Source organism: Takifugu rubripes, chromosome 6 (assembly GCF_901000725.2).
Source record: "Takifugu rubripes chromosome 6, fTakRub1.2, whole genome shotgun sequence".
Taxonomy (NCBI): domain Eukaryota; kingdom Metazoa; phylum Chordata; class Actinopteri; order Tetraodontiformes; family Tetraodontidae; genus Takifugu; species Takifugu rubripes.
The window spans coordinates 7,409,564-7,432,928 of record NC_042290.1 but is presented as its reverse complement, the minus strand read 5'-3'; the positions used below and the strand labels follow the sequence as shown (position 1 = coordinate 7,432,928).

The 23,365-nt window shown below is 44.7% G+C and overlaps 1 protein-coding gene across 2 annotated transcripts in view; it reads right to left on the bottom strand.

Moving 5' to 3' along the window:
• Window positions 1-5,669: 5,669 nt before the first annotated feature.
• Window positions 5,670-23,365, bottom strand: part of fibcd1b (fibrinogen C domain containing 1b) — a 63,626-nt gene continuing 45,930 nt past the window's right edge. For both annotated transcript variants that reach the window (XM_029837053.1, XM_029837054.1), the window contains 2 exons: window positions 8,709-8,888; window positions 5,670-7,192 (listed from right to left, as the gene is read on the bottom strand). In XM_029837053.1, the coding sequence (XP_029692913.1) occupies window positions 6,927-7,192; window positions 8,709-8,888 (446 nt within the window). In that variant the 3' untranslated portion in view covers window positions 5,670-6,926. The remainder of the gene's footprint in view (window positions 7,193-8,708; window positions 8,889-23,365) is intronic.

Below are 23,365 nucleotides of genomic sequence, written 5' to 3'. Positions count from 1 at the left end.
GCACATGAATAAATGGAAACCAGGGATATAAAAGGATAAAAGCTTTGACTGTAAAAGGCTATCTTTGTGCATGTTGTACATGTGACACAGAAACAATTAACACATCTTATGCTAGTTAGCAAATAAATATCAGAAAGTACTGACTCACCCTTTTCATTTGGAGGCCTAAACAAGACTCTTTTGTCATTCCAATAAAAGCATGTTTGCCAAAGCCACCCTTCCATTAGAGGCTCTCATGGGGATCTGCTTAGCTACCGGCCCCTGGATCGTGTGTGAGGGGTCACTGGTGATGCTCGGCTTTTGTGTTAGATGCATCTAAATGCAACGTTATGCGTCGAAAAGAAATAAAAGCCCTCCGATAAAGGAGCCCGGAGAAATGAACACCAATGTCCACTTATATCATCACATTAGAAACAGAAAAACAATCTGTATCTGCATTTTGTGGTTGTTTCCCACCAGGAAGCAGAATGCTAGCACAGAGAGGCAGATATATAACATTGAGCTACAGGAGTTGGACTTATTGAAACAAAATATCAAAGAAATGTGCACAAAGTGAGACAATTCTGCATATATATGATATATGGGATGGATTAAATGGGGTTTCTTCTTATGAGTTTGTGGTTGTCTTCCTTAATTTGCTTCCTTAATGGGTGTTTGATTTGGATGTAGGGGTTTGTCCCTGTTGAAGAGGCAAGTGTGGAGAGAGCGTGTCGGAAAGTGTTGTTTGCGTAAAAGTGTTTTCATAAACCTCAATTATGGACACAGTCTGTGTTTACTTATGAAACAGTCGAGATGGAGAAACGCAGCAACAAATAAAGAGATTAGGAAACTTTGCTTTGAAAGGGGTGCCGGCCCTTTGATGAAATCCTTCAGTTTTGGTTTGGATTTTTTTTATTAAACATGGAAAGACGCAGCAACATGTGAGGGACTACTGGCCTGTATGACCGTAAATCTAAACGATATTTCCACCAGCTCCATCGGCACTTCTGACAGGAAACAACAGGAAATGCGGTTGATTACCTTCTCCGGGATTTTAAATATACCAACACTTCAAACATGAACCGAGCCGGTTTCTTCAATCACTGAGTGTCTCCAACGGTAAAAGAGTTCAGAGTTAATGTACAGCACAGCACGCTGCTGTCAGGGGTGGCTGATATCTTTATATTTGCAATCTTTATTGCTCATGAAATCCCAGTTTAGGATTTTATATGACATCAACCACATTCCATGACGGTTGGTGTGAAGCCGACAAGAGAGACGCAGATGCCTGTGAGAAGATCTGCATTTCCCCTGTCAATAAAAGTAAAGTTGACAATTAACGACTAAATAAAGGTGTCTGAACAGATGGCTGACAGAGCGGGACAGAGAGTTGACAACAGAATCCTACTTATGTCTAAAATTCAGTGAGGAACCATGCTGAGTCTACTCATCCCTCTGTCTCTGAGCACTCGGGGCCCCTCCTGTACTTTCTAATAAACTATCCTAAAAGACTCTCTGAAATTCCCAATCCCACGTTAAAAATGGTGACTGCTGCTTAGATGAGCGGTAAACTCTGGGGTGGTTCATTCATGCTTCTGTTAGGTACCTTAAGAGGCAGCCAAACCTTTGAGAATCTTCTACACCTCAGCCCCCCCCCCCCCCACAATAACCAATGTCTAATCAAAGAGCTCATCTGCTAATGAGGGTGACGAGTGTCCGTCTCTGTGACGTCAACATAAACTGTTGTCCTTTAAAAGACAGTAGCGCTGGACCCCCCCCCCCCCCCTCCCCCCATCAATATAATTGGGAACAGTTGTGTTCCAACATGTCCTGAACGCAACAGGTGACGCTGTAATTAAAGCTCTCGTCAAGCTTGAGTTCAAATTCCCGACTTTTGCGGGTGAATCGGCTCCATTTCTCCATTTTTAATACCTTCGCTCTTTAGGTTAGACAACCATTTTAAACCACAATGCAGCTTTCTACAGTTTTTTCCACGCCTGAACCTCCAGTAATTTCCCCTTCCTCACAAACCCATGTCTGCAGTGTAATTAGGCCCTGATTAGCGGCGTGCAGCTGCCAATGCATCATGGCTTATGCACACAAGAATTAAGTGGATAGGGATGAGGAAGAGGCTGCGAGGAAGATTTCCCCAGCGGGGCTGCAGCTGATTGGAGGGACGGTCGATTGGGAGCAACAGACCTGATCGTTCAAAAGAGTTTTGCAGCCTTCAAAATCCAAAAGCTGCGTGTGATTTTACCGTCTGACTTCACTAAATTTCTAATTAAATATATATTTTATGTTGATGCCAAGATTAAAACAATGTCAGTGGCCCCCACCCCCAGGGTCCACAGGGGAACCCGAGGCAACAACAATACATCTTATTTGTATTAGAGCCAATTTACGAGCCACATCAGATAAGGAGAAACAGGATCAGAGCTTCAGTGAACCGGTACCACGTCCAGTAGATGCTGATAAATTCATCTCATTCCTTTTCACTGGTATTAAACCAGTGTACAACTATGAGTCGACGTGTCCAGACTCAGGAGCTGATGTTTCAACCTCTCATCCTAACACTGTTGCTCTGCTTCCTTCATTTTGTTGTGCGCTGCAGAACAGAAATGAGCAGGAGCCAGCTCTTTAGCCCCCCCCCCCAGGCAGGTTTGATTTCACCTCAGTGTAACTTCAGATATGGTGCCGGTTCTGGACTCTGGAGCTAGAACTAGCAAGAAAGGCAGCTGGTCATTCGCTGCCTTCTCGGCATCACTCTGCAGCGTTGCACTTTTCACATCACAAGTTGTTGCTTCAAAGCAATTAGTAGTCACAGATTGGCCGTTTTCCCTACGCGACACTTAAAATGTCACCAGCACCAGTTGAAGTTTATTGTGGGGACTCGGGAGACTTCGGTGGAATAGTTGCACTGAAGCCATTTATGGGGCCTCTCATCAGTGTCCTTGAGTGCTGGGAAACATTAGTGAAAGATAAGAATCAAATGTCTGAATAAATCTGTCAGTCATGACTGCAGGAAGAAAAGTTTTGGAATGAGTTTTTTAGCTGTGAGGATCCAGGGTGTGTGTGTGTGTGGTGTGTGTGCGTGTGTGTGTGTGGGATGTGCGTGGAGCAGGCAGTGATGGGAAATTAAAAGCCAACCTGAGGCCAGAACAGAGAGAAATGCAAAATGCATATGATGCGTCATATTTTGGTGAAATTAGTTTTCACTTCACTGAAACTACCCACGAATAAAAAAAACTGATACTCAAAGTCTGTCTTTTTGGTCACATGACCACGCATGAAAAGAAATAAAACTTTATTATTTGCTGCTGCGGCACTGCACTCCAATTAAAAGGGTTATAAGTAATGGTAAATATTAGATTTAAATATGCCCATCAAATTAGTTTTGAAGGCTTTGAACATTTAACAGCTGCCAATTACTGAGAAATCTTATTTGTGGATGTGGAGATACGCACAAATTTTAAGAAAACTCATTAAGAATTAATTTCCTCTTCCCCTTGTAGCCTCGATATCAGCCAACTCATATTGTAATTTTTTATCATTTGCTCCAAGTGACAAAGTCCCTGCAGAACTGTAGATTCCACCTTATTTTGGTTTTCTGCTTGTCTTTAACCACCGGAGGTAGCCAAGCAGCGCTAGCATCCACCAAGGCCTGAAGGTCCCCCTTTAATTAGATTAAAATTCAAGATCTGAGCGGTTGATATAACTCCTGAAATGCTGAAGTCTCTGCTGACTGGGGTCTCGTTTGTTTATTTCCTTCGTTGTGCTCCGCGAGCAACTGAGGGATGACAAAGCTGTTTCCTTGCTGGAGGTAACGCACAGTCGTTATTCATGCTAAGCTAACAGTAATGTGCACTCCGCTGTTGTCTGTCCAGGTGAGACTGCTACAAATGATGTTTACAGTGCTACGTGGTAAACAAGCGCGGGGAGAAGAATGGCCATTTATAAAATGTGAATGTTTATTAAATGTTGACATGAACATTAAAACACAGTATCAAGATTCAGAGAAACGATCTATAGTACTTCACATAAAAAGAAAAGAAAAAGGGGGTTAGTTTGGCGCTGGAGCTGAAAGAATGGAGGGATGTAAGAGCACAGAGGGGAGAGACGGAGGGACCGATGTGGGACGGAGGAATAAAGGGATGCAGAGCAATAACCTGTCTGAGTCAGGAGCTGCAAGATAAAGGTGGATTTAAGACCTGTGGAGTGAGCTGGGAATTGGCAGCAGAGGCTAAGGCAATTAAAGAGGAACACAGGAAAAAAAGAGAAAGGGATCGGGCGCCGACAGGGACACCAAGAGGGCGATATGTTGTAACGAGTGGGAAAACCGGGAACGGTTAGAGCCTCTGATTTCACTCTTTTCTCCTTTCAGAACTCTTAAGCAAACAAAAACATACAGGTGGGAGCTCAGTCTGGCTTGCTTCAAGGCCCATAACAGACAAAACGTGGATGGTGTTGTGGTAGTAGGGGGAGGTGTCAGGACACCCTCAGAGCACCACCAAGGTACCCATGAGCAAGGTACCCCACCCCGAAATGCTCAGAGGGCCCTGTGATGAGCTGGCGATTCACCCAGGGATGTTTCCGGCCTTCGCCCATATGCAGCTGGGATTAGCTCCCCTGTGACCCCGAAAGGGAAAAAGCGTTCAGAAAAAAGGAAAAACGCAAAAAAACCTAGCACAGAACTGATGGCAAACAATACTGGTCTTTACATTTACTCAATCAACGAGGGGCAATACCATGTACAGTGACCACAATGTTCATGTGGGAGTGAAGGTTTCCAAAGTACGAGCGCATTTCAACACGGTACCAATAGGTGGCGTTCACTCCATGGGCTCACAATTACACGAAGTAAGAGTTCACTACGATGTAAATCTCTCTGTTTTCAACACAAACATCTGGGGGATAGCGAGGAGTGTCACATGACCTTTCGGGTCCCGTAGAGGCGCCCTCGTTCCTACAGCATGTGCATGTACAGCCTTTTTACACGCAAACGCTGAGCATGCACACATGCACCGCCGCAGTCCTGGTTGTTTTTGTGCATTTTCAGCTTCCGCCCTCGCTCTCCGCACCCCTCCGAGCTTTGATGCTGAGGGGAGGTGGCGGCACTGAGGCGCCGCAGAGTCCATCCGAGCTGCAGGAGATCCTACCGAGCACCGGCGGGGACAGAAAAACGCCGTCGAGAGCGTTCGCTGGTGCCACACAGAGACCTGCTGCCAGCCTGGGCCACCCCCCCCCCCCCCCCCCCCCCCCCAGAAAAAAAATAAAAGCAGCACAAGTGAAAAGGAGTCATGTGGGCGTCACTGTGCATCCGTTTGTGCTGCAGATCTGCGTGTGCTTACTTCAGCTCTTCCCTGACCTGTGGAGAAAGGAGCCCCGGGGCCACTTCCAACTGTCTTTCAGGAGAGGGAAAAGTATCCGTAAATGTCCTTTTTTAAGCGGATGCCGTCCATGTGCTTCGTGTGTGGTCGTAGCAGGAAAACAGCGTCACATGCTCTAAAAGTCAGACACACTGTACAATAAAATCTTCAGTCTTTTAAAGCTTTCAGGGCGTCAAACGAAGATCAAAGAGCAAAGGATCGGTTCATTAACTTAAGGAGGGGGACAGAAATTAAAAATCGCAACACTATTTTCGGACCATTCTAGCATGTCGGCTGTGTTTATTCATCACATTTATTTATTTATTTTTTTCCTTTGCTTTAGGCAATTTTTCTTCCAGCCAAACCACATTTGGGAGCATCTGCTCCCGAGGAAAAGACTGGGATTGAAAACATCAAAGCATATTTTACACCATCTCACCCTCAGATGTGACAGGAATCATTAGAAACAACTGGAACGAGGATTGGGGTCTCAGGACTGGGAGGGCTTGGCCAAAGTGTCCGACAGCAGACTTGATGGCGGCAACGCAGTTGATTCATTCCTCATTTCGCATTTTCGTTGGCCTCCACTAAACTTTTTCCTCCTCCCTCCAAATGACATGAACACACATGACAGAGGGAATCTGCGCACGCCGCACGTCCAGTCCGTTCCGGAGGTGCTCAGCACTGTGACGGACGCCCCACCGAACTTGTGACAGGAAATGGATAGTGTAACAGAACTCATGTCTGTGCCTCTCTGGTGTAGACACAGATGTGCACACACACACACACACACATACACACACAACACACACACAACACAAAAGTGCTGGGTTACCATCTGTGAGTGCTGAATCAGTTGGCCGGTGCTCAGCTGGCAAGCAGTTCAGACAAAACGCCCAATATGCCCCCTAATGGCCCGAACCAAATGAATGAGATCCACTGTGTCTCTTCGCTTCCTCATTTCGATCTTGGTTTTTTTTCCACTTGTCAACTACTTCTTCTTCTTTTCTGTGTCTCATCTTTAATTCACATTAAGTCGCTGCTATTTTTCCCCGCAACCCTCCTGCTGCCATCCTTCAACCGTGTCCGCGGCCTGATTGGAGATTGAGCGACAGTCTACCCCCACTACGGTTTTCCTCTCGTCTTGAAATTCTTCTGTTTAAATTTCATGAAATCTCTTATATTTGGAACAAGCCCCTCCGGGCGCAGTCCCAGAAATGGGCAAAGGGACTGAACCACCATTTAAATAGCATGTCAGAGGTCGGAGAACATCAACATTGCCTTGTCCTGTGGCAGACTTTTTGGGCCTCTCTTGTTGGGCTTAGTAAAGCTGGTACGTTGACCGCCGGATCGGAACGCTGCTGTGCTGTTTTTATGAACTAAATACTCAAAAAAATATATTTTCAGTGGAAAAAAAGGGGTCAGGGAGATGGATAATGTAGGCTTGCATGTAGTAATATAAGAAGAGGAGCCAAAATAAGATCATCTGGGGAAAAGCCACGAAGGTCAGAGTGGAATGTTTGGGTGAAGGAACAAGACGAGACCAGAATGTCAGCTAGCAAGAACAAAACAAAAGCAGACTCATTTGTTTTCCAGATCACGAGTGGGCCGAATCTTCATCTCGGAAAACTTGAGCGAGTACTGCCAGCCGGTCCAGGAGGACCACTCGATGCCGTCCGCGTAGGAGGTGTGCTGCCCACGCAGGTACTGGCCGTTCAGGTTGGACGTGTGGCAGTTGCGGTACCACCAGGCGCCGTGGTAGAAGGAGGCGCAGTTGTTCTCCGAGTGGTCGTTGTCCTGGTCTTTGGTGGTAAACTTCATCCCGTTATGCTTCAACAGAGAGTCACCTGAAGGGCGGGACAAAAAGACAAAAACGCACCGTCCTGGTTTAAAGGTTCAAAGGATAAATAAACAAGCCTCCCTTTCATGCAACAAACGGCGAGACAAGGGGAAAAAAAGGTAACAACTCCTCTGTGCCTCCCACAAATATATTCTTGGATCAGACACTGTGAAACCAATAATTAGACAAATCTGCATGTGATAAACTTCAAAATGGAACAGGGCTCGGGAGGGACGAATGCGTCATTCAAAAGACCTTCTTATAATTATCTGGATTTCTGGAGGTGTGATGGAGTTTTACTCATGCGGTGACCTTTTCTTCTCCTTCTCTTTCACATGCTTTGTGGAACTTTCATCTTTTCGGTACTTTTTACAAAACTGGTACCAGAGTGTTGAAGTGTAATAGTCAATGAGACCCCCTGCAGAGACGCGACACATAAAAGCAGAGTTGTGACCAGCCGGGGGTGTTTTATGTGTCTGCTTTGCTGTTTTATTTCCCATGAGCCTCTTCAGCACTCTTCCTGTTCTGCAGTGATGGCAAAAAAACCACTTCGGGTCTTGGGTTCAACAACTGTGACCTTTGCTGAAGCGCTCTGGATGTATTTGGGAACTGCAAATCTATGACAAATTCCAGTAATTTCAACATCACTTCCCTTCCATTGTTATTTTATTTGGGCGTCTTTGTCTTATTTGAAGCTGAGAGCAGAATTAAGAAGCACTCCACAGCCATCAGGTGACGGCCGACGCTTCATCAAGGCATCGAGCGGGAAGAAAACAACTTAATTGCCCAGGATGTGGTCGTCCAGCCTCAATGACTCTCATTCCGCTCCACTCTTTTCTCCGTTTGAGATTACCGTGGTAACCAGGCTGTGGAAGTGATAATTTGACAGGCATGCCTGATAAACGTGGTGTGTTCCTCGACAACGAGATGTCTGAGAGAGCGAAGAGGGCAACACTGTAATGATGGTGCCATGCTGTGGAATTAACAAAAAAAAAAGAAGCATTTTTTAAAAGGCTGGATGTCACCTTGGTGGCTAACACCCTAAGCTGATGCCCATTATGATTCCACAACCTAAGTAGCACCTGTCATCCAATCAGCAAACAGCCAGTCCACATAAATGCTGATGATTATAGGGACAGGTAATGGCTGGAGGGAAGGCGAAAAGAGGACCTCTTGGCGGCCTCTGGTGCACCCCTGTCTTGTCTGTTTTTCCCGATTCCTTACTACCCAGAGGTTCCTTTTGATTTCAACAGCAGGGATTCATTTTTGTTCCCTTTTATTCTTTGTTGCTGCAGGTCAGAAAGAACAATTAAAATGGTGCTAATTTAATCAACGTGTCACGCTCGCTGGTTCGGGCTAGTTGGGGAATAGAGGCGCTCACATACCCTCAGACACCGACTGCATAATGGAAATATTATCCTATCATTTAGCTGAAGGCGGCATCTGGCATTAATAAGCAGACTAGTGTGGAAATCTCTTAAAAATGGCAAAATGAGGGACTTTTTTGCAGTTTTTATGCATACCTGCATTGCCAGAATAGTCTCCCACAGTCAAAGGGTATCCATCATCATCAGGGTCCACTGAGAAGAGCCCCACCCCGAAGGTTCCGTACTGGGCATACGCAGTGCTGTTTTCAAAGTCTTCCAGGTCAATGCGAAGTTCGTAGTTGCCTTGGACAGAGAGGGCGTGGATCTGCTTGAGTCCTGCAGAGGACAAAAAATACGAGAGGGAAAAATACTATTAAAAAAAAATCAACATTTACATTCAAACAGCCACATGCCAACACCAATAATGTAGCCTTCAAGCTAAAGGTGACCAGAGGTGACTGCTGTTAGATCTCAGCTGACATTTGATGTCCTTTATTACCTACAAACCAGGAAAACTGCTTGAAATGTTCAATAATTGGACGGCTCCTTCTGTGATCCCAGTGTATTGGTGTTTCCATTCCCTGCTCCCGTCCTTCTCCTCCTTCCATCTGCTATTCCTACCCCCTTATTTCTCCATTTGTGCCTTTCCATCTTGATAACTGCGTTGGCCCCTGCCAGCTAGTTTAGCTTGGATAAAAAAAAAAGTTGCAGCCCCTTTACATTTTCCCCTAAATGATCGCAACCACTGACTTTAGATAACAGCGTAGACAGACTGCTCCAGTCGTTGTTTTCACCAGATCATTATGATGATGCTAATGTCGATAAACGCATTCATATTATACGCATGTTTGAGCTCACCTCCCCAAACCAATCATTTAATTATTCTTCAACACCCTCAGCACCATCTGCGTGACAGAAAGCACCGGGAGGGAAAAAAACTGCTTTCAGATGCATCCTTCCGCGCCCCCCTGCTGTGTAGGAGTGACGGTTCCTCCCAGAGCAACTTTCCCACTATAAGCTTGATCAAAGCTGCTTGCAGAGAGCGAGAAGCAGGAGGGACTGTTGCCCCCCCCATCCCCACAGCAAACCCACCGCAGGAAGACAGACTCCATCGAACTTTGCCTCAAGACTCCATTCACTGTTTGCTGACACTTCACTGTCACAGCCGAGCGTTCCGACAATCTGCTTGTCCGTGTCCTGACAACTGTCTGAAAGCTTGTCCCTGTGGGAATTCCTGACGTTGCGGCTCCACCGATCCATGCAAATCCACCCTACGTTCGACCCGTGTGTCCCGCACCGACCACATCTGGGAGCGCCACATGGTAGAATTCAAATGCTCCAGAATCCGCTAACAAAAACTGGCTCAACGCTGCAAAGGAGACTTTTCCAGGACTGGCTGGAATACAGCAGCTGTAAATGTGCCACAGGCCACGTCGAGGGAGGATTTTGAGACGCTGACGTCTCTCTACAAGGTTACTTTACTGAATCTGTTGTGATTTTATTAGATTAATATATGAGGTCTGAAGTAATTTGATGGCTAACAGAGCATCTCAGTATTAATAATCCAAGCTGCAGCCCAGGCGCTCAGTTCAGATTTAATCCTGCCCACTGGGAGATTGTTCTCATCACCACCATTTTCACACTGCATTGGAAAAAATGGAGGTCAAGAGTCCGCCATTATGCAAAGGCGAGGGTAGCTTCATGCATGCTAATCCGCTCCACGCGTTGATGTTCACACAGGAAACTGTGACGACGGGGCAAATTTTTGATAGTCGGAGACTGGGAAAAAAAGAGAAGAGTTGCAGGAGTTTTGTGTCACAGCCTTCGGAGCATCAATCAAAAACAAACCCCCTCGGAGAAAAGTCCCCCCGCAGTGATCCCAACACTTCAAACGATGTATTTTCTCCTCTCTTTCAGGAATTACAAGGATAAAGAAAATAAAATACCAGATGCAACTCGTCTCTATTTAAAGACTGCTGCAGTTCAGCATTTACATAACTTTAATTTAGTCCCTAATTAAAGCCCCAGAGAATCTCAGGAAGACTAGAATTCAGAATAATTAAGGGGGAAAGATGAGCGGAACAACAAACGAGACTTCTTTGCCGAAAGTCTAACAGCACAGGTGTAACTTTCTGTTCACAGAACGCTATTGTGTGTGTTCCTAATGTCTTCTAATACGGGGGAGGGTTCCGAGGTGTTTTGCTTCATCATTTACTTGCTGATTGCTCCACTGAGGAAAAACGCCTCGTTTCTGGATTGCTTTCAATTAAAAGGAAGCTTTTCAGAGGGAAAAAAATGGCCGTTCTACTGTGAACTTTAGACTGAAATAAGGTGTTCCTGCTTTATATCACGTCCAGAGGCAGCGTCATCCCTGACGAAAGTGTCTGGCGTATTAAACGCCACCTCACTGGAGGCTACTACTCAGAATCAACTGCAACAAACCCGTAAGACCCCCCCTGAGATGGTGCCTTCTGGCTGTAATTTTCTTCCGACACAGCCGATGTGCATTTCTAACGCCTCGAATAAACAAACGGTTTAAATCTTCTCCCTCCAAACCACAAAAGGAAGTTCTGTTCCTAAAAGAAGATAAATAAAGAGGACTGGCGGGATCGTCGGTGCTTTTGGTGAGCGATGTGTTGGGATGAAAACATCGACTGAATCACCGCGAATGATCCTCATCATCATCATCATCATCATCATCATCATCATCATCATCATCATCATCATCATATCATTACAGCCTTCACTACAGTAGCGGCTGCAGTAGCCAGAAAGGAGAAATGTGCATTTATAGTATCAAGCTCGGGCTCTATAGAGCTCTCAGGGGCTTTAAGAGGCATCCAAACCCCCCATAGAGCGACGTGATGAGTTTGGAAAATAACTGTTTGTGTTAGGATGAGGATTACGCAATAAAGGCTCCAAACATGGCCTATTAAAGCCAAGCTCATTGAGGTGGTTGTGACTCTTCTGAAGTCCTGTATGTATGTGTTATGTTATGTGTATTAACTGCATATTTTAGTTCCAAGTGGATTTGAAAACTGGGAGTATAAGGAAACCTAGACATGGAGCCGCTGCACAAAGACCTGTTGGGGACCTCGATTCTTCCCTTCTGCTGTCTCCAGCGCTGGATCCTTCATCTCTCTCACTGCTTCCCATCCCATCTTTGTTCCCACATCAACATGCATGACAAACCACAGAATTAAGACTTTGCTTGATCGCGTTTGTATCAGATGCAGCAGAGTTTGCATCTGGGCAGCTCGAAGGGATTCAGCTTTGGGGGCCCACATTCTGAAGCCGACCTGAAGACTGTGCATTCCGGTTGTTGTACACTCCGCAAATCTGCCACAAATTCCTGGTTGTCTCAACGTCCCTGGATTATCAGGATCTGTCCCTGACCTTGGTTGTAGTCCCTTGTTGGGTCCCTTGTTGGTCGATGCATGTTATATCTTGTGAAGTCTCCAATGTGCTCGGCTGCAGACTCGAACATAGTGTTGCATATCCTGTCTGGTAAACATCCTCTGTCCAAATGAGGAAAACTCCCAGAAAACAGGGCCTAGCTAATAATCCCCGGGGAAATGTGGGTGTCACATTTGGCTGAGCTTAAAATCCTTTGACACTTAAAAAACGTCTAATGAGCCTGGCATCATGACAAGATTAACAATGTACAAGACGTATTTTGAGACGTCTCTACATTACCGCTAAAAGGCCCGAATATTAATGATTCATTCGTTTTTTATTCGAAAAGTACGTATCGGATGCTTTTAAGGGACAGTTTGTGCTCCCAATCTCAGCTCTGCGGGGCTCAGAGGAAAATAATAAAAAAACAGCTCTCTGAACCCAACAGAGATGGTTACACTTCCCTCTGCCTCTTGTGACATTTCTCCATGTTAATTATTCATCTTTCCTCCCACTAAAGGGGGGGGGGGGGGACTGACTGTTTTCTTGGAAAAAGAAGAAAGGAGGAGCACTCCAGCCCTTCCCTGCTCACTCCCTTGATCTTGTGATGGGCCGTTTTCATCGCCATGAGAACGGAGGCAGCGGCCTTTGCCCCCTCCTGGGGGGTCCGGCTGCTTTTGAATGATCCGGAGATACAGCTCGCTATCGTTTGACGCCTTTGTTGTTCGAAGATAGAAGCGCTCAGGTGTGTGCTGAAAGGTCTGGCTTCCTGCCCCCACCCAGAGCCGCTTGTGACATTTAGCGGGACAAAAAACGAAACCTTTGACGAATTCTCTCTTAAAAATACCCGTTTAAGACCCTCATTTTTTCCTGGAATCCTTTTATATTTTTTTTACTTTCAGCCTGCTGCAGGGAGTTAATGCTTTGATTAAAGATACTTTAAAGGCATTTTTTCCTTCCACATGCTTTGATGTATAAGCCCTTCATGAGAGCCTCCTCAGACAAACAGAGAGAGCGAGCGAGTGGAGATCCTTTAGCCTTTGCCCACTTCCTATTCACATCTGCGCTATCCGTGGCGGCACGCTAAGATGGCAGCAGTTTCACGGATCAGGAGGGAAAGAGCGTGCGGGCCTTGCTTTTTTTTTTCATTGGCAGATTTTCAGGCAGGCACCCAGAAGAACCCTGCAGTTGACTGAGTTGGAGCAAATCCATCAGAGGCTTGACTGAACTGTATTCGTTTAAAGAGCTCCCGGCTGGGCTCCTCAGTGCTGTTTGCTCAGAAGAAGACTCCTCTGTTCCCCAGATGCGGGCTAAGTTGCTAATAATGATCCTGGGAATGTTTGCTCACTTCTGCCTCATTATGGCTCTAAGGCCCCCCATGCTTTATCTTTGAAGACCGACAGATTATGCAGCATATCATTAATACACATTGTTCCCTTTAAATGTGTGTGGGGTTCTGAATAAGTGGAAAAAAATCTGACGGAGCTGTGCATTACAGATAAGAGGCACTTTTTTGCTGACTCGCAACTCCTCTTTATGTACATCTGGCTCCTAATACATGCGTATTGCATTGCATAGTTCATCAATTAATCGTTTTGTGGATTTTTAAAATGATCTTGCTGTCACACAACCAAACCATTTTATATTGCACATGCCAGTATGTACACATGCTCCATATACATATAGAGTAGGCTCAGAGTTTAAAACATCTAAAAGGATCTGCAAATGGTGCTGTACTCCCTACATGTAGCTAATGTGCGATGATGTTAGGCATATAAATTATGTGTCGTTATGCTTCAATCCGAGCTGTCAGCTGCGGCTAACGTAGCAAACATTAGCACTCACTTGGATTTGCCCTTTTCCCCGCCTGTCAAAGTAGGTCTACCCCGTTGAAGTATCTGAAGTATTAACGCTACTTTCCATGAGGCATCGCTAGTGTTACAGTGGCTCTGCCAATCGCTTGATTTCCTCTCCACAAGCTGTCACACACATCCAACATGCTTCCACCGCACGTCCCAGTGGTCATTTGGACTGAATGTAGTCCTGCTCTTTTTCTGCTGATGCCCCTGCCAGTATGAACCTAAAGCCACCGCAGAGGCTCGCTAAGTGGTTAGCTCACGCTAATTAAAATGCAGCTTGAATGATGTCATTTAAAAACTGTGGATGTACCTTTTCAAATGCGCTTGGTTCCCTGTTACCTTTTGTGTTTTTTCAATCACTTTCCATAAGCATGTATGTATCTAAGTAAGTAATTACCAATCTTAAACATCTCTGACACACCAACTTTAACATATGAATCACCTCATCATAGACTCCAGTCTTATTTATCTCCTTGTCAGGGTTACAATAAACATCAAGTGATCCAAGACATGTGTTCTGTCTGATATGAATGAAATATTGACTTTGCTTTTAGAATTATTCATGGAAACATAATTTAGCACAGAAAAGGAAGCCTAATGTCTGCTACAAGTGCTCCAGTGACAGTGATTACTATGGGCTGTAGCTTCTGGAAGTTGGATGGATGGATGGATGGATGGATGGATGGATGGATGGATGGATGGGCGGACGGACGGAGGGACGGACGGACGGATGGGTGCATTTTTCAGAAACAGATTAAGGACATGGAGGCAAGACTGGGTCCTCTCAACACAAGAACATTAGAGAAAGTCAGATAGAGATAAGGGTAAAAAAGAATTCACCACAAGGATTCCAGAATTCTTGCAAGTCAGTCAAGGGTTCTTTAAAGAGAAAAAAATGCAATAATAACCATTGCTGGAGTACGTTTAAACTGCTCATGTCATTCTCCACATTCTTCCAAATTCCACCCTAGAAGAGGTGCACCCTGGTGCTTCTTTACAGTAAAAAAACCCCACAAGTTCAGGTTATTCCTCATGGTCATCTCATTCACAGACTTGCTTTAGTTTTTTTAAAAAGCAAAGGTCAGACATGTGAAATGTAACACTCTGGAGCTAAGTTCAGCTTTCGCCATAGGAACACATAGAGTTTAATCCGCAATCCTACAGGCCGATGCTTTCAAGTTTGGGGAATTTACTGTTTTAAACTACGCCCTCCGGGCCAATAAAAGAAAAAGATTTTGCTCAAGTGGGAGGATTAGACTCATAAAATCATGCAGGAGAAGAATGACAGCTAGCAAAGCATCACATTCAATATCATCAGAAATTAACCCTCAGGGTGGAAAGCCTGAGCCAAGAAATGACAGGAGATATAGAGGGAAAAGGAGGGAAAGGGGGAGAGAGCACCCCACTCAGACAAACGCTAGGAGACTTGGCAGGCCTGTAAGGCTGTAATTCGAAGAGAAGAGTGCATTAATATTTAGAGGTGCTCTCAGGTAAAACAAAATGAGTCGAGCAGCTCGAGCTTGACAGAAGGGGACTGGAAACAGACAGGGTCTAAAGCTCCACTGGGTATGCGGCTGTCACACAGACAGAGCCACAGTAGAAGGGCAGAAGACACCGAGAGTCAGTTTAACGAGCAGCGGCCATGACACAGACACAGTGTCAGACAGGGGGAACTTCACCACTACAGCAAATCTACCCAGAAACAGACAAACTACAGCAAAGACAGGTCGGAAATGACACAAACATGCTGACTCAAACAACTGAGAACAATACTACTTAATAGTAATCCAACGGCGTCCAAAGAACAAGTTGGAATGAGGCCTGATAGGGTTATTTTTATCTGTGCAGCCAGTGCCTACCCTACCAGCTAGGCTAGACATTAGCTCAATGTTATTTTGACCTTCTCACAACTCAACACATCACTTAAAGACCACCTTAAGTGAGCTGGTCTTCGAAAATGTGTTTTTTTCTCACTCTCTCCAAATCGAACCAGAAATATCCACGCGGAGCTCAAATGGAGGTCTACCACAACAATTTTGATGAGGGTTGTCGTATCTGTCCCAGGGTCTTGAATAACCGTATATCTGCTGACACATCAAAGACAAATTAACAAGAGATTACTGATAGAGAGAGAAGGGAGGAAAAAAGCCTTGACAGGGAGCACAACACAATGACACATGTTTGATCACAGGCATGTGACACCATTACATCTAAGCAAGGGCATTGAGATGGTCTCACTGACCCCTCAAACCCTCCATTCCAGGGTAATGAGAGGAATGAAATAGAGATGGTCAGACCAAAAGGTCTCCACATCTCACGGCCCTCCAGCACTGTTTGCCTTTAATAAGGTCGCAAAGAGTTCAGCACTCATTGAGCGAGAGGTGGCATTGGAATTACTCGGTTCTCGACACGTCCCTACGATGCAAAAAAATGAGACCTGCATTAAAAGCATGCACGGGGGTGCCGGAAATATGTTTAATTCAGGGAAGGAAACATGTTTTTCACATTCACCGCGGTCCTTTTTTTAGAATCAAACAAGGGTGCAGCACGCAGCAGAGATGCCATCTTTCATCCGACAGGACCATCCAACCTGCGTTAGAAATTAATTCCTGGTCCACAGGTTGTTGGGTCTAATATCCTGCCAGGCATGAACAATTTGAGTGCACATTCTTTTGTCAAAGCTTTTTTTGGAGGAAAAATAACTCCAAAAGGATGCATCTAGAGTAAAGTGCCATGAGGGAATGCTGTCTTGCCACTTCCTTTACTCCTCAGTCAAACTTTAAACCCCCCCTTATACAATCATTCGGTCCATAAGTTGTTTATTCTCCTAAACCCAAAAAGAGCTACACCACAATTTCGTACTGGCGGGAAGAGAGAGAGAATGAAGGATACATCAGCAGGCTGCTGATGGGAGGCACCATAAAAAGTGACCAGGCCCGGTGGAGAGGGCCGAGAATTGCTCCAGTTCTCATACATATCGTAATTACTGGCAGAATTGCTGGAAATTGCAGCGATCTCTGCTCCTGCAGGGCAATCTAGTGCAGATGGAGTGTCTGCCACTGCTGCCGCAGTCAAAGGCTTAGGCGGGGGCTGGAGGTCGTGGCATCGCTAAGACCTCTGCTGGCTGACAGGCTGCGTCTCTGGACAGCCGGCATCAGCGTGTCAGACCAACCGAAGAGGAATCACGGCCCTGAATAATTGAGTGGATATGAATGCAGCGTTGGAGAGGCTTTAACTGAAAACACTTACATGTGCTGTAAATAATGGATTGCACTGGATTTAGGTCCTCAGAGATATTTGTAGTTTATATTAGTCTTTTGCAGTGATATATATTTCTTTTATATTGCCTGACAGCTGGTTCCCACCGTCACATTCATCATTTCTCCTAGCTGGCATTTTAATCCAAATGAAACAAATACAGACAAACCATATGCCCTCACACTGAAGTCATAAACAGAGTTGTATATAAAGACTTTAGACGGAGAAATCCATAGTCACGTGACTTTAGGCTCGCAGTCAATTCAATTAAACTTTATTTACACAGCATCTGCCACAATCAAAATTGTCTCTAGGCATTTAGAGAGACCCAGAGCTTGACCCTCAAACAAGCAGCAGTTGTAGCAGGAAGAAACCTTGAGCAGGACCAGGCTCACATCAGGTGATCATCATGCTGATGGCAGAGGAGAAGGTGGGTAGGATGGAAAGAGTATATCAACACAGCACACAAATAGCAAATACGGCTACTGTTGCTTGACACAAGGTGGGGTAAGTTTCAGATGATACACAGAACCAGTTCTTTCTTGTCTTCAACTCTACAAATAAAGAACCGTGATTTGATCGATACGAGATGAAGAAGCACCACTATTAAGAGGTGATGCTTGAAGAAAATTGAAGCAATGTTATAGCACGCAAACCTCACCATTTGCTGATTAATGTTTTGTCACAACCAGTTTTTAAAAATTCTCTTTAATCTGCCAGAAAAATTCTGGCAAGAAAGAAGAAAGAAGGATAGAAAGAAAAAGACACCAGCGTGAGAAAGAGGCCACTAGATCTCACAGCCAACAGTTATCTAAAGTCCTGATATCAATTAATTTGGGGTGTTAAAGGAACATCATTATGAGATGTTATTACTCATATCAGCACGATATCAACGTAAGTCACACGGGTTAGCTTATGCAGCTACAGACTAGGAGGAGAAATGTTCGTTTGGTGAAAGTACTGACAAACCCACACGGCTGTGGGTTGTTGGGGGGGTCTTGCACGAAGCAACCTTCGCAGTGGCTCTGTCCCAATGGCAGCAATTATGTGAAAAGCTCACACTGAAACATCTGAAATTACGCCGAGTCATTGTGCGACTTTGTCACAGACTGCTGTGCTGGTCCCTCCACATGAAAGGCCACCGTGTGTAACTATCAGTGCATGTTAACACCGGCCAACACACATTAATACACACAACTTTTGCGTTAGATGGTATCAAACTAAACTGAAGACTGAACACAAAGCTGATGAAAATGAACTGAGGCACGACTGAAATTCCAGAAAGCACAACCTTTTGTTGAGCACAGGATTAGTTAACGCATGGATTCACCTTAAAAAAGAACTCTAATGTCAAAGATAGCAACCTACACGGACATTTAAATGTGTTTTATGGTGTTGTTTTTCAAACTGGTTGGTTCAGGGATTTGAGGAAGTGTTAGGGTTGGGTTAGGGTTAGGGTTAGGGTTAGGGTTAGGGTTAGTTTGGGGTTTTTGCTTTTTAAGCACAGAGCACAGCCATCTGCAGAATAGTCTCTTATTCTTTCCCTTTTTCTCAAGCGAATCCAGAAGATCACTGAAATCTTCTTGAAGACACCAGGTCTTGAAGATGTCGGGTCTCACACTCTTTGGACGGCTCGTCTTCCTTTCTGGGCTATTCCTGCTCCAGCCTCTCCTCCAGGTCCTGTCGCTTCTCCTCCCACGGCTTCAACTACCAGGATCTGGAGCCTCTGTTCTTTGCCTGAGTGTTGTTTCCTCATGGCCTCGTCTCAAAGGGGCCGTCCTAGTGGTCTCTGTGTCTGTATCAGCCAGACCTTATTTAACCTGACTTACTCCCATCCCAGTTCGTGGCTGAGCTCTGTAGCTCATTGTTGACTTTCTTTAATTGACGGACTGCAGAGGAGCTCGTATACAGCCTGGTTGTCTGGTCGTGACCTTCCTGCAAAGTAGCAACCTTTACTGTCATTGCGTCTCAAAGGGGGCTTTCAATTTTGTCCAGTCTGGCTTTGCATGTGCACAGGCGCGTGCATGCATTTACCATTTATATGTGCAGTATAATCATGAAACAAGTTATGGAATGTTGCTCAGACCCAAGTCCTTTGTATGATGCACATGTTCAATATTATTTTATGCTTTGCTTCCTTCTTCATATTATTTTTCACTACATTTTTCTGCACTCACAATCACACTGATTCACTCTCCTGCTGATGCACTATCAAAGTTCTAGATTTCCAGGAACTGCAGATATGAACAAGTCATGTAGGTCTGCATTCACACAAGGCCGTTTCTTCTCCGACTTATTGAAGAGCAGAATAATAAATCTCCCAGCGTGATCGATACTCCATCTCCACCCTTCTGGCCTAACCTGTGAGTGGTGGAAGGCAATGGCCTTTGACCCCCACTGCTGTCAGGGAAAGGAATCAGCGACTGTGGCACGGATGAGGGCAGAGACCAAGGGTGGTTTCAACTCACATCCGCGGTAATTGCTGAGCTGTTCACACCTCTGGCTTTGTTTCAAGGTAATCAGCGGCTCATGTGCATCTTGAGGAAGAGGTACTGGTCTGTTGTTGACCTCTGGGAAATGTTTCCTTTTATACATTCCCTCTAGCTTCAACTACTAACAGATGAAACATTAGGAATAAATAAACATACAAAATGACAGGAAGTGTGATGTTCTTTGGCTGAGCACCAGCATGCTGATGACTGGTGAGTAACTGGGAGAACAGAAATACCAGAGGGTAGAGGAGTGCAGTGTTTATATTTAGAAGATGACAAAATGTCTTCAAATTGGAAGGATCTAAGGGAATGACAAGGGAATTGGTCCTTTCTGAGGGTGTCAGTCATTAAGTGCATGTGTGTGATTTTAACTTTACCTTACATCATCGTTAACATGTCGGGGGAAACCAAGGCCCTAACATTATTATCCTTATTTAGGGATGCTCATGGAATCATTCCGCCTCAGCTGGTTCCTCTTAAATTTAGTGACCTCAATTTCAATAAAGCCAACAGAAGTTTTAAAGCAGCTGCTCGGTTGCAAGTGTCTTTATCTTTGGTATTTTTCTGTCACACTGTTGTGCTAGACAGTGTGTTCTCTCCAGACCAAGAATGAAAACCCTCTTGCTGAGTGCAGCTTCTCTGCCTCTTAGCGAGGAAGTTGTTTTCCTTAGACTTGCTGCTGGAGTGCCCTTTTTACCCGAGCTCCTTGATTATGTATTTTATTGTATCCTTATCTATTTGCTTATTTACAAATTTCTCACAAGGGAGACAAATGTAGACACTTTTATACCCCTGAACAAATGAGTACATACAAATGAAAATGGTTGTCTGTGTGTTTTCGTGTGCCCATTCCCGCCTCATTTTGAAAGCCTTTTCTTGGTGAGAAATTTCTACTCGCTCACTTAAATGATGCAAACAACCAAACTTGTCAAACTCACATTTCCTTGATTATAGTTATCATCCTCTCCTCCTTGGGAAATTTGCATACCCACATCAATGTGTTGTTTTTTGCAGATGACCCCCCTGTAATCACATGAGCTCACAATGCTGGAGGGGGGATGAGAGCTCAATTATACCATAAGCCCTATATGGAATTGGTTGGCACTGGAATTTTCAGCAGCAGTTTGCTAAATTTAGCACCAGGAAAATCTGGTGTATTTTTGAGGGTATCTCAAAATTATGGCCAAGAATGAAGGTTTTTGTATCTATCAAGTCTGTTTTTACTTCCAGTTTATCAAATGAGGAAGCTTGGCAAGATCTTACACGTCAAACACTGCCCCCAGTTCCACTTTCCTTCATTGAAAATAAAAGACAGCTCATGGTAGCTGGTGGGTTTTACAAATATTCCACCTAGATATGGAGAGAATTTCACACTAAACTTGCATGTAGCGGGGTGCAACTTCAGCTAGCCACTTTATAAACTACTTGTGTAAACTTTATCCGTGTGTTGGCCTTAATTTTTATCTCGGTGTGCAGCCCACAGTAGAACCTGACCTAGCTGGGGGCGAGAAAGTTAAGGCAATGCATGTGCAACATGAGCAATGATGATGGTCTTCTGGGGTGAGAAGGTCATGTAAAAATGCAACAGTGGTTACGATCTCAGTCAATCTTTGATATCTGATTGAAAACAATAAAATTATGTTAACATGTGACACTGGACCATCTGGTTATGCAGGGTGGGAAATGACAGATTCCATCAGAGGAGAAAGAAGATGATTCATAACGTTTTCATCAGCTTTTAGCTCTCTAAGCCTGGGGCTGGAAGATGTTTGTTTAAAGGATTTTAATAAGGCTTGTTTTCAGCTTTGTCTTCTCCAGCTGGCTTATTAAACAGCTGAGTAACTGTATTAGCATTTCTGCAATATCTCCTCTTCAGCGACAGGCTCACCCAGAGGCATTATGTTTCCGTCTGTCCGTCTGCTCTCATAAACATGATATCTCTGCAGTAGCTCGGGGATATTTCTTTGCACAGCCTTCTGCTTGAACTCAAAGATGAACTGATTTTGGCCAAATCCACATAGGAGGACTTCCAGGACGAGTCTTTCATAATGTCTGGCACACGTACGTGTCTGTTTTGATTCAAGTATGAAATGTTTTGAAGCTTCAAGGTTTTAGCATCACAGCCAAAAAGTTGGCACGACACGTGAAAATAGATTTGAATTTGCTATCTCATGATATAGGGCAACATATTTTTCTATCTGAAAGATCAAATATATAAAGGGTTCAGAAACAACACTCCAATCAAACCTTAAAGGGGATACACACATAAAGATTTTCTAATGAGATTTATCATGTTAGAGCCCCTAAGCATGAGTTTCGATGGTACTGTGTGTGGTGTGCTCCGATGATCGAAACACGGTTCCCTGACACATCGAGATTCCGTCAGACCACCAATCTAAAATCTCCTCTCCAAGCCAGAACTTTCATGTGATCACAAACAATATGGCAAAAAGGAAAAAAGAAGAAACATAGCGACAACTGGAAAACACAACACGCAAACTAGAAGAGGGCAAACAAGGAGAGGGAAGGATGGTAGTCTTGGGACTATTTTTAATGGAAAAATCCTCAAAGACTGTTGAGAAAGTCCTGGAGCAGCGCAAACATGCTTTTTATTTATGCCTGCTTCCTTCTGCTTCAGTCAACTCGCTTCTTGATTGGATACTTTTCGTTCCAGGTCGCTGTTCATGCAACCATGACTCGGGAGTCGCAGCTTTCCCCACACACAAAGATTTTTGGTAGTAAATATTGAACAGGGTTACTATTTACAATTGACGACCCTGACCTTTTTCAGAGCCGATCAGCGGGACACTCTTCAGACCACCACATGATCTTTTAGGGTAATCTTAGTGTCAGGGTTTCTGGGTTGTGTCGGTTGTTGTCCTGCAGGGGGTGGTGTGGGGCACAATTGGTGGCAGCTGCCACTGCTGGCAGGCGCACCTGTAGGCAATTTACATCGGGCTGCCTATTTAAGCAGGTTGCGCCTGCCTGTCAGTGCCAGGATGTCTGTTAGTGGTCCTCGTCGTGGGCTGGTGTTCTGTGTCTCCTGGAGGGCTGCCCCTGTTCCCTGGGTGCTCTGCAGTCCTGGAGGGCTGCCCTCATGTGCTCCGTGTTCTTTGTGTGCCCCCTCCCCCCTGTAAATAAAGCTATTTGACCATTTTACCACTGTGTCCTGGCCTGCGTTTGGGTCCTAATCAACTTGTCCGTTACACTTAGAAAACAAAGGATAGTTGGCGTTTGCCCTCCTTGGTTGTGAAGGGGTAAACATACCCGATTAGGGATTTGATTAATGAGTGAACCCAGTGAAGTTCTTTTGATTCTCTACAGTAGCAAAAAATGATCTCCTTTCATAGTTTGTATCTATTTTTTGGAAGCTAAAGATGCTACCACACATATTTGTTTGCATATTTACACATTTTGGTGCACCGGCTGAAATACATGTATTTTAGCGTGATTTAAGTACATATTTTCCTGTGAGCTTTAAAAGTCTATATTATAACTCCCAGGACAAGTGGTTTCCTGTCATCAGACCAGTGCAAACTGGTGCTAATCTTGCAAAACTATAACGGAAAATAAGATCATTTTGAAGTTATTTTGCCAACAGACAGACGGCAGGTTTCACACAACATCCTTGGTAAAAGTAATGGTCTCATCAGCATTTAATATATGCAGAAATCTGGCAGAGTTGGACGTGACTGTAATTATTTTCCATTTGTTTCTCTGCAGGATGTATGACACATTTCTATCAAAACACTGTAGAAGAGAAGTCACAAGCCACAATCTCCCGCTGGCCTGACCGGAGTCCATGTTT